General features: G+C 25.1%; 2 protein-coding genes across 2 annotated transcripts; both read left to right on the forward strand.

Moving 5' to 3' along the window:
• The first annotated feature begins 7543 nt into the window (after positions 1 to 7543).
• On the forward strand, positions 7544 to 10483 carry LOC113850300 (UDP-galactose/UDP-glucose transporter 2-like). Its single transcript, XM_027480780.1, has 7 exons — positions 7544 to 7836; positions 8385 to 8413; positions 8532 to 8733; positions 9041 to 9283; positions 9428 to 9529; positions 9620 to 9727; positions 10165 to 10483. Exons 1-7 carry the CDS (start codon positions 7711 to 7713, stop codon positions 10420 to 10422), a joined length of 1068 nt encoding a protein of 355 aa, XP_027336581.1. The 5' UTR covers positions 7544 to 7710; the 3' UTR covers positions 10423 to 10483.
• A 6458-nt stretch (positions 10484 to 16941) lies between these two features.
• On the forward strand, positions 16942 to 18879 carry LOC113851518 (zinc finger CCCH domain-containing protein 48-like). The gene is made up of 6 exons (XM_027482026.1): positions 16942 to 17352; positions 17605 to 17790; positions 17879 to 17980; positions 18088 to 18243; positions 18358 to 18537; positions 18637 to 18879. The coding sequence occupies exons 1-6, from the start codon at positions 16942 to 16944 to the stop codon at positions 18877 to 18879; spliced, it is 1278 nt and encodes a 425-aa protein (XP_027337827.1).
• The last annotated feature ends 85 nt before the right edge of the window (positions 18880 to 18964 follow it).

The following is an 18964-nucleotide window of genomic DNA, read 5'->3' on the forward strand; positions in this document are numbered from 1 at the left end:
TGCGATCACCTAAGGCCCAAGCTTAAAAGAGGGCCTAAAATAAAAATCGTGTTCTACTTTCACTTGAAAAAAAATTTAGCTCTTAGAGTTTGCAGTTGAAAAAAATAAAAAAGATATTTTAATTCTTTGTACCTCACTTGCTATAAACGTAATCGACTCATTGACTTTTATAAACTCAAAATTTCATTTAATTCTAAAATTTTACTATTATTAACATTAAAGCTCATAGAGAATTTTAGTTTTCTCCAAAAAATTAAACAGTTATTAAGTTTGTAAAATCTACATATTGTTATCTAAATGTTTTAATTACTTATAAAATTTTTTTTACGGTCTCAATGACTATATCATCAATTGAAAGAAGTTTTTTAGAGTTAAAGTTAATCAAAACCTACCTAAGGTCGTCAATTTTACAAGAACCATTGAATGGTCTCATAATTTTATCAATTGATAAAGAATTTTTAGAAAACATTAATGTTAATATTATCATTAATAATTTTGCATCTCAAAATGCTCAAAAAACTATTTTTTATATTTTTTTTGTGTTTTTGTAGTTAATTATAATATAGGAGTTATTTGAATGAAAAATTATTTTTTTTTTTATAATTTTATTAGAAAAAATTATAGCCACTTAAAAAAAAATGTATTATTTTAATAAAATTATTAATATATGTTTTTATTTTGTTTATTACATTTTATAATTTTTTTAAAGAGTCCTAATTTCCTATTTCACCTAGGTCTTAAAAAGTCAAGAACCGTCCTAGTTCTAACTTTGTCTTTTTAACAACAAAAATTGATAAAGCAAGGCTCCAATATAATACTATAGATTTTTTCTGACATTATAATTTGATTTTTTATTAAAAGCTTCGCTACCACAGCCCATAACAATAAATTTCTTTTTTTTTGGTCGATCATAATAGTAAATTACTTGTATTTAATGAAATAACATGAAACACAATTTAAGTGATATAACATCACATAACTTTTGCAAATAAATAATACACACTTCTGGGCCTGCCCATGCGTCGAAGGATAAAATTGGGTCTAACAAAAGCTTTGACGAAAGCTATAAATTTTATTTTTTTGGTGTTTGGCTCCCTTTGCCTTTTGTTTACTAGGCTTGTGTTAATTTTATGTCAGTTCTATGATGACTAAATTATAATTTTTGTTTTTCGAAATTCAATTTAGGTTTCATTTAGTTTTTATTTACTTTATTTTCTAAATTGAATTTAATTTTTAAAAAAAAAATTGTCAATTTTTTTTCTAATTTTGCTTTGTTTCTAAATGACAATGTTTTGAATTATTTATTTTTCTCTCTACACTACACTTTTTCTTCATCTTACTATCAAACCATCATTCAAAATTCTTATCCTATTGCAAAAAAATTTCTTAATTTTTTTTCAAATTATTTCTGACAAACCATTTACTTATGCTTTTTCTTTGATCTAGATACCTAACAATTATCGTTAAGGTATTTTACCATCCAAATCTCAAATCTATGTCATCATCATCACTATAATAATAATTAAAAAGAAAAAAAAGTTCTGGCTTGAAAGTAAAGTTGTTACAATTCTTTAGAAATAAATCAACTCATTAATTATGTGTGACCTCTTTGATTGTGATTTTTTTTAATTTTTCTTTAATTGTGATTGACTAATAAAGAAAATGGCATTTTTCTAAGAAATCTAAAGAGGGAAATAGTTAGGTGGAAGGTAAGGTAGTAATTTGAATTTAGGGATGAGGCATGTCATGGCTTGGAATAACTATGACTAACGTGTAGGAGTAGTTAAGAAAAATATAATTCACTACTCTTAAGAAAATTCATTGGCTACCTCTTATTAATTATTGTTAATGCAAAACATTCACATATTTTTTATTATATTTTCATTTTATTATATAAGGAGTGTTTAAATTCAATTAAAATCGTTCCAAACTATTGAATTAGCTAAAATAAATAATCAAATTACTAACAACAATAAAAATTGAAATCAATCTAATTTGAATTGAATCACACTTGTAATGATTTTAACATTTTTCTTATTTTATCCCAACTGAATTTCATCTTTATATACTTTTAGAAAACCATTTTATTTTAATATGTAATTTTTACAAATTTTTAAACTTTAAAAATAATTATACAATATAGATTTAATTTTTATTCAAAACAATATTTTAATTTAAACATATATGTAAATTATTGGAAAAAACCTTACTAGTTGAAGATTAATTACATGTCTAAAAATAAAGATTTTAAAAATTTAATCATCCAATAAAATCTAAGTTACTTTGATCATATGAGATTGGACTATATTTAATATTATTTAAAACTAATTCAAACTAAACTGCATATAATTTTTATAAATAAAGTTGATAATATTTTGCGAAAAAAAAAGCATTATCTAAATCGACTTATGAATATATCCTTGTAAGGAAAATCTATTCAAACTTTTCCTACTTTTTTCATTGAACTCCCTATCTCAACTTTCAGTTTTAAAAATGGAGAGTGAAGATATGAATTATTCCATCATGCTATCCCTCAGATACTTATTTAATATGATAAAAAAAGTCTTCAACATTAAATAAATGATTGTTTTTATTCAATAATATTCATTTATATTTCTAACAAATGTCTTCATTCAATTATCAATTCCTAAATATGCTTTGTTTTTGAATTTATCAAGAATAATACATAAACAAAGCACTATTGATATTACTTTATGGGGTTGCCTAATCTAGGGATGGTAATGGGTAAAGTACCCGATGGGCACCCGCAAAATTTACTCACAATGGGTAGGGTATTTACCCGCTATATGGGTACGGGTATGGGTATGGGTAAAAACCCGCAAATTTTAATGGGAATGGGTGCGGGTGTGGGTATCTAAGTACCCACCCCGTCCCATACCCGCATATATATATATATATATATATATATATATATATATATATATGCTTGAACTTTATTATACAATTATGAATTAAATTTTTGTATTATTATATTACTTATGTGAAGTTATATAAGATTAATATAAAAATATATTTAATAATAAAGTAAACCAAAAAAATTATTTTGGTTTATATTTTTAATAGAAAAATTTATTTACTATTTTATATCATTTAATTTGGCTAACACAATTTAATTATTACATAGTTAATATGAGATTGACTTTTTTTAAAATATTATTTATATATGACACACATAAAATATTTTTTACACAAATATTTTTGTTAATAAAATCATATTGATGTTTTAATCATAAAGTGAATGATAAATAATAAATATATTATAAATATTTTATAAATTTTACAATCACCTACTATTACCGTAAACTAATTATTTATTAATAATATTTAAATTTTATTTTTATATTTTAATTTAAAATAATATTTTTCTATACAACATATGTATTACAAGTACAACTATAATTTATTGAATCTAAATAATATTATTCTTACTATTTATTCACATTCAAAGAAGTTTTTGAAAAGATATAAATATAAAAAATTATTGTTAATTTTTATTTGTTAATTTTTTTAAGATAAAAAAGTATAATTTTTTTAATATACACGTATATTTCTTTATTATAAAATTTTATTGTAACTATTTATCTTTTATTCAAATTCTTTTTTTTAAATTTATATACATTAGAAATATTTAATTCACTAAAATAATTTTTTAAAAATTTATATTTTTGATAAAATACTTTCGTATAGTATATGAGTTAAAAAATACTAGTATTAATATATATATATATATATATATATTAATTATATTATATTATTTTAATTAAATCTATTATTTTTCTTACAATTTGAAATTCAAAAGTTAAAAAAAATATTTTATGTATCAATTTTCTATTGTTAGTATTGAACTTCTCTACTCTAACTCTATTCTCATTCTCAATGTCTGTCTCACTAAAACTTAATAACTATGAAATGTTATTCATTAGAGTTAGTTGTTAATGCTGTCACAAGAGGTTACTAAGTGATCCCACACGAAGGGACAACCATTGTACAGATCTATTTCGTTATCGTTCTGACATTACTAATCAATCAAATCTCACACAAGATAGGATTATCACTGACAAATAACTTGTGTGTTTAATTTTGCTTATTATTTCTAAGAATTTTAATTTAGAAAATTATTATATTAAGATACATTTAACATTTATGATCTTTGAATATTTGTTTTTTTATCTATATTTGTACCTTGTTTGACAACTACATATTGAATTTTTGTATTATTATGCTACTTATGTGAAATTATATAAACATATTTTTCTTTATAAATATTTTTTTCTCAAACAAGCGCGGGTAATGGGTACAAGACGGGTATGCGGGTACCCAGAGGGTACGGGTACGGGGATTAATGTTCATACCCATGCGGGTATGGGGCTGGGTACGGGTACTTTTTTAAAATGCGGGTATGGGGATGGGTACTGTAGTACCCTACCCATTGCCATCCCTAGCCTAATCCCTTGCCCAATATTCTGAACACATAATTGAGTTAATTAAACATGATTTTCTTGAGGGATTCCAGCACTCTGATTAAAGAAGTATTATACAACAGAAAATTCCAACTTAAATAGTTATTTCTTTAATAATGAGATTATGACGTTTACCAAATATGAAAGAGTCCCATTAGCAGCGCAAGGCAAGTGGATGATCCTATCATTACTACCAAAAATCATTATTGTTGCCTAATTATATCTGTTATATTAAATAATAGAAATTTAAGTAAATATATTATATATTTAAGTCAAGTTTACATAATTTTAAAAGACATCATTCAAGCCAATTTATTGTAATAAAATATATCATTCCATTTATTTCTTAATATATTAATCGACTTGTACAAATTCATTCTGCATCCAGTCATTTTATCTATTTTTATGCTATAAATTCTAGTTTTTACTCTTGAAAGATATAATTTTTAAAAGATAAAATTTATGTAAAGTGTGAATAACCATTGAGATGACCACCCAAATAACAATGAAATTATAAGTAATTAGGAATATATAAATTGCTTTATTTTGAAGACAGAAAATAAAAATAGTGAGCCACTGATGAAGTGAAATAAAATTTTCACATTTCAGTCTACCTTTATTTTAGTCTACTATATTTCAATTCATTCAAACCGACACTTAATTCTTAGGTTTTTTTTTATTTTATAAAATATTATTTCAATTAAACAAATTTAATCTCTATATTTTATTTACTTAAATATCCTAAATTTTTTTTTTTTTCCAATCGTATACTACATCAAGGACATTTGGAAGCCGTTTTTTTAATAGCATTTACCAATGTTTTTAAAAAGACCTAAGTTTTGGTGAAAGTTAACAATGATCAGAACTATAAAACATTGGCCACAAAATTATGGGATTGGTACAGAATGAATAGACCTTAGCTATAATTCCTAAAGAAATTTATATAAGCATTCCAATATTGGAATAATACATAAAAAGATGTGCATGAATAACTATGAGCATCAGATGAATTAATACCCACATTTTAAAAAAATTATTAAAACCTACACCTCAAGTTTTGGCTTATTCTTTCTCTTTATCCTTTACAACTTTCTTATAAAAAAAATGGTATGATTATTAATGAAATTAATTTTAAAATATATATATATATATATATCTATCATACAATAATATGAATTTAACAGATACAATCATGTAATTTCCAAGATAGCAGCAGTAAACATTACGAAAAAATCCGGTGCTGCTTAGTAACAATATTTCAGACTTATCAAGGAACGTGAGAAAGTGAAAAATAAAATAATAAAACAATAAATAAATAGTATAATTAAAAAAAATGAAAAGGGTGGAAATAAAATGTAAAAAAATGGAGTCTAAAATATTTTTAGAAAACTTTAATTTAGTTGTCTAAAGATAAAAATGTCACCAAGTAAGTCCTCTAAAAATTTATGTAATTAAATGGTCAAATTATTCTTTTAAGAATTTAAATCATTATCACATTATTTTTTAAAAGTTTTTGTCACCAAATTATTTTTTTAATACCATTATAGTCTTCTACAAAGATTAATATGATAATTTTTAATTTAATTTATCATTAAAATAAACTCTATTTTTATTATTTTAAGTATTTTTAAAGACTAATATAATGATATTTTAAATTTTTAGAGACTAATTTGATCATACATTAAATTTTCAAAAGTTAATATGATAATACTTTAAACTTTATAAATATTAATTTGATTGACTAAATCATTAAAAGATCAATATTTCATTTTTAAAGTAATAATTTGATATTTCTCCAAAAATGTTATTATTTGGTATTTTCTTTGGTCAACATTATTCATACAATGACTATATATTGGACAAATAAAGCCTACTCTCTTCGAAAAACCTTTTCACAAAATTTCTCGCAATATTACACAATTTTTAAAAAAAAATTATTCGTGACCTTTCTTTTTCCTTCTAAAATAATAATTATAATGAAAAATAAAAAATGTATACAATAATCTGTACTCGTGTGAAGCGTGGAATGCAAACGGACATAACTTTGAATGGAAAATTCAGTATTATACATTCATTAGGTGCAGTGGGAAGAAAAGACAGAAAAAAAATATAAGATTTATTTGTTTTCCCATCTTTTAATTAAAATATATACCCTTCAGTAAAAATATATAATTTAAATTAATTTATACATATATTTGAATCATATTTAATAATTTAAAATTAATTTTATTAAAATTAGTTCTCCTTAACTTTAAACCAAAATAACTGATAAAATGAGATGAAAAAAAAAAAGTGGTGGAGATAGTGTGTATGAATATCATTGCTGACTTAAAATACAGAAAATGTCTGCAAAGTTTAACAGCAAAGTAAACTTAAAACAATAAGTTTTTTTCTCTCTGACTCTGACACCATAATACGAGAGAAAATGAAAATAGAGTTTTATTTTCTCTTCTCCAACTCCAGTTTTTCCTTTGTTTCATCATCACCATCAAACTTAAATACTATAGCCATAGTCACAGTATATCATCAACCTTAACCACCATTTTCCTTTGCTACAAGAAATATTTAGCTTCAGACGTAATTCGTCAAAAATATAGCTTTCTTGTAAAAATATAACTTTCTTGTGGCATGTTAACGTTATTAATATCTTGAATTCACATTTGTAGTATTTCTAAACACACATTTACTAGGAAATGTGGTTGAAATTTCTCACAGAAATCGTGACCTTGACGTCTATTTCTACTGCATCATCATCATCAATGAAGAATATAGCTCCCTTATGTGCTTCCACCTTCCTAATCTACAACATCACTTTTACCTTTCTCTCATTAGTAAATTGACATCATCAAAATAACCAGCGTAACAAAAATAACCAATTATAATCAGGAAATTAATGTCAATAATCATAAAAATCAATTCAATTCATAAGTGTCCAACACTGTTATTCTAAAGACAAAACTTAAATCTATTTATTAATTAAAATTAGAGTTTTAGGATGGCCGAATTGAATTCAATTATAGAGTAACATTAAATATAAATATGTTATTCTAGAGTAACATTTTCTTTTGTCTGGAATGTTTGTTCAGTGGGAAGACAAACAAAGTTAAACATGCTAATTTGTCACACTGATATTCTTCCCAGTTCATTTCAACAGTTTCACTTTTATTGAATCTACGTTTTGGAAAGTGCAGTGACTTGTGAGCTCTTGAGCATAGCAGGAGACTTGATCATGTCAAACGCTGAACAATCTCGTACTTTATTTGGAATTTCTCTCTCACACAGACCCACATGGCAACAATTCATCATTTGCTCCTCTGGCTTCTTCTTTGGGTATCTTGTTAATGGCATCTGCGAGGTAACTATATATTATACATAATACATATAAAGATATATACACACAGACGCGCGTGTCCTTAGTTGGTTTTCTTCAGTGTCCGTTTGTTTGGTATTGTAAAACTACAATAAGCTTTGGTTTTTTGGATGTTCTGGAATTGGATACACGAGATATGGACATGACATGGTAGAAAGAAAAAAAAAAAGAGTTTATTGTTTCTTTCTGTCAGTGGAAAGAGTTAATTTTTTTATTGTCAACGTCTATTTCTTTTCTTATTTCATAATCAGTGAGTGGCTCAGGGATTAATTATGCTGGAAATAAATTTTCTGAAGTCCTTGGCTCCAATAATTTTTGCCTTTTTTTCTTTTACTGCTTTTGGATTTCTTATTGGAAATTTGGGCTTCAATCTTACAACTTAAATCAATCTTTCAGATAAATGACTTGTTGTTCCTTTTGGATTTGGTTGCTGCATATGAATTATTGCAATTTGTAAGTTTTGGTATGTGAAGTTGTCCTGGAAATGAATTTAATATTTGCTATTAATTCATTCTCATATGCTTTATTTTCAGGAGTATGTGTATAACAGGCTTCATTTTAGGTAAATTGCATAACCTTGGTATATTTTTCATTTTTTCAAAATTAAATTGATTTGACATTTGAGATGATTGAGGAATGGTTCTATGATGAAAAATGGTTGACTTGGTTTATTATTTCAGCTACGGTTGGTACTTCACATTTGTTCAAGGATTTGTATACTTGTTTCTAATTTACCTCCAAGGCTTCACAAGCAAGCAAATGGTGAACCCGTGGAAAACTTATGTGAAGCTTTCTGCTGTTCTTATGGGTTCCCATGGCCTAACAAAGGGATCTTTGGCTTTTCTTAATTACCCTGCACAACTCATGTTCAAATCTACAAAGGTAAGTGAAATATGCTCAAGGGAACAAAGCCATTGTCACTCTCTCCCATTTAATCAATTTCATAGTGAATTCCGCACATAATCACTCCTTTAGATAAACGTTTAAATGCCTCTGGATCCACGTTTACTGCAATACTACCAGTTGTAACTTATGCGTTGAGTTCACAATTACAGGTCTTTCGACTTGAACTGTCTCCAAATTAACTAATTTGTTCCGGAGAGTCTAACTTGATCTTTTTTTATTTCACCTCAAGCTTTATTATTTTCGGAATATTCAAATGTAATGTGATTCAACTTTGTTACTTTAGATTCTTCCAGTGATGATAATGGGTGCCTTCATACCAGGCCTAAGAAGAAAATATCCATTTCATGAATATGTATCTGCTGTACTTCTTGTGATTGGCTTGATCCTATTCACACTAGCAGATGCACAAACATCACCCAATTTCAGTGTCATTGGTGTTCTTATGATATCTGGGGCTTTGGTCATGGACTCCTTTTTGGGAAATCTTCAAGAAGCAATCTTTACAATGAACCCTCAAACCACACAGGTGATTTAATTTCTGTGATGCTCCTAATATCCTCCATGTACATTTTTCATGTGAAAAGAGGGCATAAGTGTAAAATTTGTGACTTAAAAAATGTTATATATATTAGCATAATAGATGAATTTCTTGTTCATTGTTAATACACAGATGGAGATGCTCTTCTGCTCTACCGTGGTGGGTTTGCCTTTCTTAATCCCTCCCATGCTTTTTACAGGAGAGTTATTCAAAGCATGGACTTCATGTTCACAGGTAAAATTTAGAGATTGGAATAACATAAGTTGCTACTTTTTCCTTGACTTTTTGCTCTCTTAATAAAGTCACTTTTTCTTGTACTTATAGCATCTCTACGTGTATGGAGTGTTAGTTTTTGAAGCAATGGCCACATTTATTGGCCAAGTCTCTGTGCTGTCACTCATTGCCATTTTTGGAGCTGCCACTACAGCCATGGTAAATTGCTATCACAAGTTTTTCCTGATTCCATTATGTCTGTTTGGACTTTGAACCTTCATATGGCTCTTAATATTAGTAAGTCTCATGTGGCCTTAATCTTGGAAATACATTTTAATACAATTCCTTTAATGACTCTTAATTATTGACCGAAATTTATTAAAAATTATATAAATATAAATATAAATTATTAAATTAAGAGTGAAATTTATATATTTTTAATAAATTTTAATCAATAATTAAAAAATATATTAAAAAGTGTGTTGTAACAATGAATTTGAATAAAGTTGATTTGAAATAGCGAGATAATCCAAACTTATAAATGATAAAGCTTTGATGAGATTAAATAATATAAGGACGTATGCATGTTGAAAATTATTTCATTGTTAATCTCCTTCTGTCGTACTACCTTTGTTCCCCATTGAATTTTATCACAGATAACGACAGCAAGAAAGGCAGTGACATTGCTACTATCATACATCATATTTACAAAACCATTGACAGAACAACATGGGACTGGACTTCTACTCATCGCTATGGGAATCACATTGAAGATATTTCTTGACGACAAATCCAATAAAAAGGCTTTAACCTCTACTCCCATTGCCAATATTCCAAAACCTTCTGATGATAAAGAACTGCGAGCACAAACAGATTATATAAGAGAAGATGAAGAAAGGAGATCATTGGTCTAGTATGGGCTGAAATTTCATATACAAATTAATTTCTAAATTTAGATAATAAAATGTGTCACGGCGGTGGTTTAATAATAAATTAAATAATTAATAACTAGCAGGATTAAGAATTTATATTTTTTAAAATTAATATTTTATAAGTCACTACTACTTAAAAAGTCCATACTTTCTTTCCATCTTAGTTTGCACACTCAAAATCTTAGTATACATGAAAAAGAAAAAAGAAAAATTCATGATTGTGATTTATTTTTCTGTTTCATATCATTCATTATGAAGAATTCTGGTTTTATGTATTTAATTCAATGTAATACTTTTCAAAATCTTAACAAATTGACTTAGTCTCAAGGAATTTGGATGAATGTATTTATTGTTGTTTTAATTGATAAGAAAATGTCAATGCAGTGATACAAACATGATAAGACAACAATATGATAAGACAACAATAAATAAATAAAAAATATTTTTCAAAATTGCAAGAAAAGAAACATAGAAAAAAAGTAAACACAAAAACTATGAAAAAGCATGTAACTGTTAATGTAAAAAATCTTAGAAAGTAAAAAACACAAATTATTCAGATTAAAGAAATAATTAAATATAATCAACAAAAGATATAAAAAAGTTTCCAATAAAATTAAAGAAAGCAAAACATTATAACTCTTGTTACCTATAGGTTAAGCAAGAGTAACAAGTAACATTATTATTTTTTAAAATTTTTCATATCTATAATTAATGAAGTTAATTTTTTAATATAATTTTGTTTTTTTATGCACACATATACATGAATACACTCTTCATTTTATAAATGTTTAATAATAATTTTTTATTTTAAAATTTAATATATTTTCTAATTTTTAAAAAATCATAAAAGTAATTAATAGTGTAATTTTTTTTTTATCAATTATCATAAAAAATAAATGAGTATTTTAAAAATATTAATATTATTAGAAAAAATGTTTAAATCAAACTGAGATACCTTTTCAAAAAATATTATATAACATCCTTCAAAATATTTTAAACATACCAATTATATTTATAATATTCTCAAAAAAATAAATTAAATAAATATATGATTTCTAAGAAACACAACTCTAAAAGACTAATAAATAAATCTACACACAGAAAACTCCTTAATCTAATCTAATCAACTTGAATAACTCAACAAAGTATGTATATTTGCCAAACAAAATAAAAACTTTGACTTGATTTTACTCTATTCAATTTGTTTTAACCTAAATAAGGGAAGTTAAATAGTTTAATATTTTTTAAAAATTTTAATATTATCTCGTGTATCTTTATTTTAAAATTTTTTAAATCAGTTAAGATTTCTTAAATTGGCGTGACAGATTTTTGTTTTTAAAACAAAAACTTATAGTTTAAAATTTAAATGTTTATAGTTTATGAAAAGCTCCACAAAGCAAGTAAGAAAATTATAAATAACCACCTACTTAAATACTACAGTCATAGTAGTTGAAAAAAATCATAATTGTTCACGATTATTTTGTATATTTTTATTTTTAAAATATCAAATTTGTAAAGATTTTTTAAATTGCAATACGATTGCTATAAAAAAAAATTATTTGTTTTTATGATATGATTTTTTAAATTGGTATTATACATTTTATTGTTTTTAAATAAGAATTGTGTCATTTAATGGCTTGATAAATTTATTTTTATTGATTTTCTACTTACTTATATAAATGAATTAAATTTGATAAACAGGATTTAATTTTACAATTCCTTTTGTCAAATATTTTCTTATTTTGTATTAGTCACTAACTGGACTCAATGAATTAAAATTACAATATAATTTAAATTAAGTATTTTATTTTTATATATTTTGTAGATACTCACTCTGAAAAAAGTAAATTAGTTAAACTAAGTTATAAAGGATCTTATTCAACAATAAAAAATAATTAAAATTGATCTTTATATTATTATTTATTTATTTTAAAGATAAATTTATTTTAAAAGAAAATTAATTTAAATATGAGATTTAAAAATATTATATATTAAAATATAAAAATTTAAAAAAATATAGAAATATGATACTTAAAAATTGTCAACAATTTTTAAATAAGATAAATTAATTTAAAAATTTGATAATTTTTTAATTCTAACAAATTAATTAATTTTAAAAAAAATATTTTTAAATTTTAAATATTTTTAAAATTAATAGTTATTTTTAAATTTTTATATTTTGATTATTTTATCAAAACTTTCATATTTTAATACATAGTATTTTTAAATACTATATTAAAAAATTACCTTCCTTCTAATTTTTAATATTATCTCAGATATCTTTGTTTTTAAATTTTTTAAATAGTTAAAATTTTTATAAATTGATGTGACAATTTTTTTGTTTTTCAAAACAGAAACTTATAGTTTAAAATTTAAATGCTTGTAGATTATGATAAGCAAACAAATAAGAAACTTATAAATAATCACTTACTTAAACACATCAACCATGTTTTCTGATTTAGAGAATTAGAAAACCTTATTCTCTTATCTTTTAATCTCTGATTGTTATAACAAATCACAAATTGTTAGGCTTTTTCTATTATGCAATTAAAATAGACTCTACATGATTTTTAGGCAAATAATAATAAATACAAAATAGAAAAAGTAAACAAAGGACACCAAAATTATTAATCATGAATGAAAGGTAAAAATCTACGAGACATAGTCTAATAAAATTTTTCATTAATAAATTTAATGAGTACACTACAAATGTTCCTAGATCAACAAAAAATAATACAAATCGGTAAAGTAGATAATAATATAATAAACCCTTGTTAAGTATTTAACTATAACAACAAAAAAGAAAATTTTTGTAACATTTTTATTTTATTGTTATTTTTTTTTTATTTTTTTAGACGACTTCTTTTTCTTCCTTTTCGTATGAATTTTTCAACTGCACAACTGTAACCATTTCATTGACTTGAAGATCCTTCCATTCTTAAGCCAGCCAATCTCGTCAATAAAGAGGCGAAGCGGTGTGAACATGACCTCATTCTATGATGAGTTAGAGGAGATAGCAGGTGGCGAGGAGCCATCCTTGAGGAATAATTACATTAGATGTGGACCATCATAGTCTTTTTTGTATTAGATGTGGCTTGTTGAAAATTTGTTTTCTTTTTTTACTTTTGGTTTTTACTATTAGCATAGGCATGCTTTTATCATTCCCGACAGATAGCGCTTTCTTATGTGGAATCCCTCATATAATTATTATTTTGATGAATTTTTAACAAAGTGGATTGAGGAATCATTCTTCTTTTATCATTATTCAATTTCTTGAGAAAGAATGACTCCCTCTGTACAGAAACACATAATATACAGAAACACATAAAGAGAGTCTTTCTTGTATAGAGTAGTAACAAAAAAACTTAGTTGTTGAACAAAAAATATGGAAAAAAGACCAAATCATAGGGAAGATCAATATACCGAAAAAGATAATTAAAAAAGCGTGAGACGTTCTTTTATAGATTCATTAATCTCCTCCTTTTTTTGGGTTCATTTTTTTTAAGAAGAAATACGTTGGATTTGTAATGGTATCGTTTATAGTAGTATAGACAATTTGGTTTTAGCGAGATAATATTATTTTTCATAACAATGTATTAAATGTTAGTAAAACATTTGATTTCTTAGAAGTTATTTACAATAAGAATTTTAGAAAAATCGATTATAAATGTGAATTAGATTAATGATCTTTTAACATTTATTATTAATTTTCTTTAGAATTGTGACAAGTTAGAGTACCCATTATACTCTAAATTTATCTTTAATATGATGTTAAGAAAAAAATAATAATAAAACAAAATATGTATATTAGCCAAATAAAATAAAAACTTTTACTTAATTTCTCTATCCAATGTGTGTTAATCTAGTTGAAGGAAGTTAAATAGTTCAATATTTTTTTTATAATATACTTAGGTAAAATTTTATAACAAACATTTATTTTAGGTAAAAATAACACAAATTTTTAAATATATAATCAATGACAGATATAAAAATCAAAGAAAAGAGAGTTATAAATAAATTAATTTCATATATGCTTTTAAAAGTAAATATACAATAATTAACTGTATATATATATATATATATATATATATATATATATAACTGCTGATTATTAAATATATAAATTAATTAATATAATTTTTTTGTAAATTTTAATTATAATAAATATAACTATATTAAATACTCTTTAAAATTTTATAATTTATATAACCTATACTAAATTTTTATGTATATTTTATGAGTTTTACTTTTTAACTTGAGTGAAATTTATATATAAAATTTATTTTAAAAATTAAATAAAATATATATATATATATGTATTATTAAAATATAATAAATAAATACTATCTTTATTTTATTTTTAATTAAATAGTTTAGTTTAGTTTAGTATTCAATAGGCCAATTCAACTCAAAAAATTTCATTAGTAATTTTTAAAACCACTATTAATGATTTTTGAATTTCAACGAATTAATTAATTTTATTTAAAACAATAAATAATAATTTTATATTTTTGTAAATTTTTTCAAAAATTTATATTTTAATGTATATTACTTTTAAATATTATATAAAAATAGTAATTGTTCTTGTTCTAATGATTACTTTTAAATATCATTTCTGATATCTTTATTTTTAAAATTTTAAATTTACAAAGATTTTTTAAACTATAATATAGAATATTTTATTTGTTTTTCATGCTAAAATTTTTTAAATAGGTATTATACGTTCTATTATTTTCAAATCTGAATCATATCTTTTAATTGCTTGATTAATTTTTTTCATGGACTTTCCACTAACTTTTATAAATGAATGAAATATGATAAAATTTAATTTTACAACTCCTTTTTATCAAATTCTTTCTTATTATTTTTTAGTCACTAACTGAATTTTATTAAATTTAAATTACAGTATAATTTAAATTAAATAAATTTTTACTTATATACTTATTAAAAAAATTTAAAAGTGACATTTATATTATTATGTATTTACTTTATAGATAAATTTACACTAGCAATACTTTCAAGTGAATTCAATTATAGAACTTTAAAATATCATATATTAAAATATACAATTTAGAACATATTAGAAAAATACGAGACTCAAATATTATTATTAACAATTTATGAATAAAATAAATAAATATTTAAATTTATCAATAACATTTTTGAATTTTAATAAATTAACTAATTTTTTTCAAAAATAATAAATAAGAATTTTTATATTTCTATATTTATTTTAAAATTTCATATTTTAATATATATATATATATATATATTATTTTTAAATATAATATAAAAATGTCATTATTTTTATTCTCACTTTTATCTCGTGTATTTTTTTTAAATTTTTAATTAGCAAATATTTTTTTTAAATAATTTAATTTAGAAACTTCTTTTGTCAAATTCTTCCTTACCCTATTTTAATCACTAACTAAACACGATAAATTTCAATTACAGTATAATTTAAATTATATATATATATATATTATAAATACTCACTTTGAAATAAATAAATTAGTTAAATTAAGTTACAAATGATCTTATTTAACAACAAAAAATAATAAAAATTGATCTTTATATTTTTATTTATTTATTTTATAAATATTCTAAAAATTATTTCAAAACAAATAATTTAAATATGAGATTTAAAAATATTACATATTAAAATATGAAAATTAAAAAAAAAAAAACAGAAACATGATACTTAAAAATTGCCAACATTTTTTTAAATAAGATAAGTTAATTTAAAAATTCGATAATTTTTTAATTCTAAAATTTTAATTAATTTAAAAAAAATATTTTAAAATTTTAAATATTTTTAAAATTAATAATTTTATTTTTAAATTTTTATATTTCAATTATTTTATGTAAAAATTCATATTTTAATACATAGTATTTTAAATACTATATTAAAAATTTACCTTTTTTTAATTTTTAATATTATCGTAGATATTTTTGTTTTTAAATTTTTTAAATCGGTTAAGATTTTTTTAGCAGACTTTCTGTTTTACAACAGAAACTTATAATTTAAAATTTAGATGCTGATCATGGAGCAAATCTATAAATAATCACTTGCAGCCATAAATAGGGACTTAGAAAACTTTTTTCTCCTATTTTATACTCTCTAATCGTTCTTATCTGATCGTGATCGTTGTGTGAGGCTTTTCGCTGCGTTTTACTCACTCAGGTTTGCTTCTTCTTCGTACCCAAAAATAATCTTCGTGTTAGAGTTCTCTCTCTGTCTCTTTTACTATAGATGATCTGCGAGAGTATAGGATTTCTCCCATCTCAATAATCTCGTTGAAGTTCTGCGTGCTTCCTGGGTGCAAATATAGGGTTTGGTGTAGTTTTTGGTGTCTGTGTTCATTGTTTGCTTTACAACTATGTTACTGAGTTTTGTAATGGAAAATTTGGGACATCGGCTTGTGGTTTATGGAGGATTTATTGATAGGATACGGTGTCTGATTAGAGATGCAATTGGAATATTCGTGTTTTTATAGCATTATGGATATAAGGGTCGCGAAAAGGACGGAGCAATTCGGTGGGACGACGTGTGTGTATTGGCAAGCTGGTAAATGCAACAGAAATCCATGCAGATTTTTGCACGGAGAATCACCACTGCCATCTACTCCTTATCACGATGCCAGAAGGCCCAATACTGCTTATCGTTATTCAAGGAGGCTCCATCTGTCTGAGAACACCTCCAAGAGTAACTCAAAGACAGTATTGATTAGAAAGAGTGCAGATAAAGAAGATGGGACAAGTGTTGCCAAGAGTTCTCAGAAGCCATCACCAATTATATGTAAATATTGGACAAATGGCAATTGTGTACATGGTGAACGGTGCCGGAATTTACATTCATGGTTTTATGGTGATGGGTTTTCCACTTTGGCAAAGCTTGAAGGCCACAAGAAGGTAGCTGACTCTAATACCCCTTTTAATATTAAACACAACAGAGTTTTCTATAAAATTCTTCTGCAATAATTCTTTATTATTATAATTTAATCTAATTTGATCTGTGACCCAAGTTTTTATTTGATGTTATAGTAGTTACTAGTTACTGATTAGAATCGTAGAGCATTATAGTGTAACTATATGCTGCTATCTGCGTGCCTCTCTTTTATGTTAATATCTTTGGAGTAATTAAATTTAAGCTTTTGACAACAGGTCATCACTGGGATTGCCCTTCCAGTTGGGTCTGACAAGCTTTATTCCGGCAGCACTGATGGGACAGTTCGTATATGGGACTGCCACAATGGTCAATCTGCAAATGTGATAAATCTTGGGGCTGTAGTTAGCTCTTTGATCAGCGAGGGGCCATGGATTTTTGTTGGTGTGCGAAATGCTGTCAAGGTATGCTCTCTTTTTTCATTGTGTGATTATGTCTTTTATATAGGAGTAGTGCTTGTAAGCTGATTACATGGATGTGGTTATTGTGAAGGCTTGGAATATTCAGACTGCTTCAGAATTTACTCTTGATGGACCTAAAGGACAAGTCCTTGCCATGGTTGTTGGCAATGATACACTTTTTGCTGCAGCAGAGGTAACTAACCGTACCATGGTTTATGGTTATTTAATTGTAATTCTCTCTTAAACATTTCTGTTCTGTCATCAAACGATTTATGTATCATCTGATTATTTAAATTGCAGAATGGTGTAATTTCTGCATGGAGAGGCAGCTCTAGCTCTGAAGCCACGACCCCTTTTGAACCAGTTGCTTCACTCACTGGCCACACTAAAGCTGTTGTTTGCCTGGTTGTTGGAGGCAAAACGCTGTTCTCAGGGTCCAAGGACCAAAGTATAAAGGTATGTATATTGCTCCATGTGGAGTTTTTTAGAAGATATGTACTTTTTTTGAACTGGAGATTGTTCAAATATGTAATTTTTGATGAACAGCTCTTGATATTTTGTTTTCTTCAGGTTTGGGACCTTGATACATTACAGTGTAAGATGACACTTAATGAGCATACTGACATGGTCACATCCCTTATTTGTTGGGACCATTATTTGTTATCAAGTTCATCTGACTGCACAATTAAAGTCTGGGTTGCCACTGAAGAGGGAACTTTGAAGGTGACATATACGCACCGAGAGGAAAATGTAAGTTACTTAACAACTAAAACTTCTGGGAATATAGAATATAATTTGATTGTGTTGTCATTTTGTAGACATCCAGCTGATATTTTGCTTTTATTGTAGGGTGTTGTTTCACTTTTTGGGATGACTAATGCAGAAGAGAAGCCAATATTATTTGTCTCATGTAGAGACAATTCAGTTCGCATGTATGAATTGCCATCATTTTCAGAGAGAGGTCGTTTGTTTGCAAAGCGAGAGCTTCGATCTATGGAGTTAGGTCCTGGTGGTCTCTTCTTCACTGGGGACGGTACTGGTTTGCTGATGGTTTGGAAATGGTGGGAAGAACCCAAGATGGCTTCCTCTTAACTATAGAAATTTGAACGATACAATTTGAATGATACTGTATGCATCTGCTTCCTCTTGATGCAGTGCTCAGAGCAATCAATTTATT

This window comes from Abrus precatorius, unplaced genomic scaffold, assembly GCF_003935025.1.
Source record: "Abrus precatorius isolate BTA unplaced genomic scaffold, Abrus_2018 Scaffold9, whole genome shotgun sequence".
NCBI classification, from domain to species: domain Eukaryota; kingdom Viridiplantae; phylum Streptophyta; class Magnoliopsida; order Fabales; family Fabaceae; genus Abrus; species Abrus precatorius.

Bases quoted from the DNA above. Each gene is read 5' to 3' on its own strand.
- LOC113850300 (XM_027480780.1), top strand. From the start codon at position 7,711: ATGTCAAACGCTGAACAATCTCGTACTTTATTTGGAATTTCTCTCTCA. The intron at 7,837-8,384 runs GTAACTATATAT...CTTTATTTTCAG, and splicing joins TTGTTAATGGCATCTGCGAG to GAGTATGTGTATAACAGGCT. The intron at 9,530-9,619 runs GTAAAATTTAGA...TTGTACTTATAG, and splicing joins CATGGACTTCATGTTCACAG to CATCTCTACGTGTATGGAGT.
- LOC113851518 (XM_027482026.1), top strand. From the start codon at position 16,942: ATGGATATAAGGGTCGCGAAAAGGACGGAGCAATTCGGTGGGACGACG. The intron at 17,791-17,878 runs GTATGCTCTCTT...GTTATTGTGAAG, and splicing joins GTGTGCGAAATGCTGTCAAG to GCTTGGAATATTCAGACTGC. The intron at 17,981-18,087 runs GTAACTAACCGT...TTTAAATTGCAG, and splicing joins CACTTTTTGCTGCAGCAGAG to AATGGTGTAATTTCTGCATG.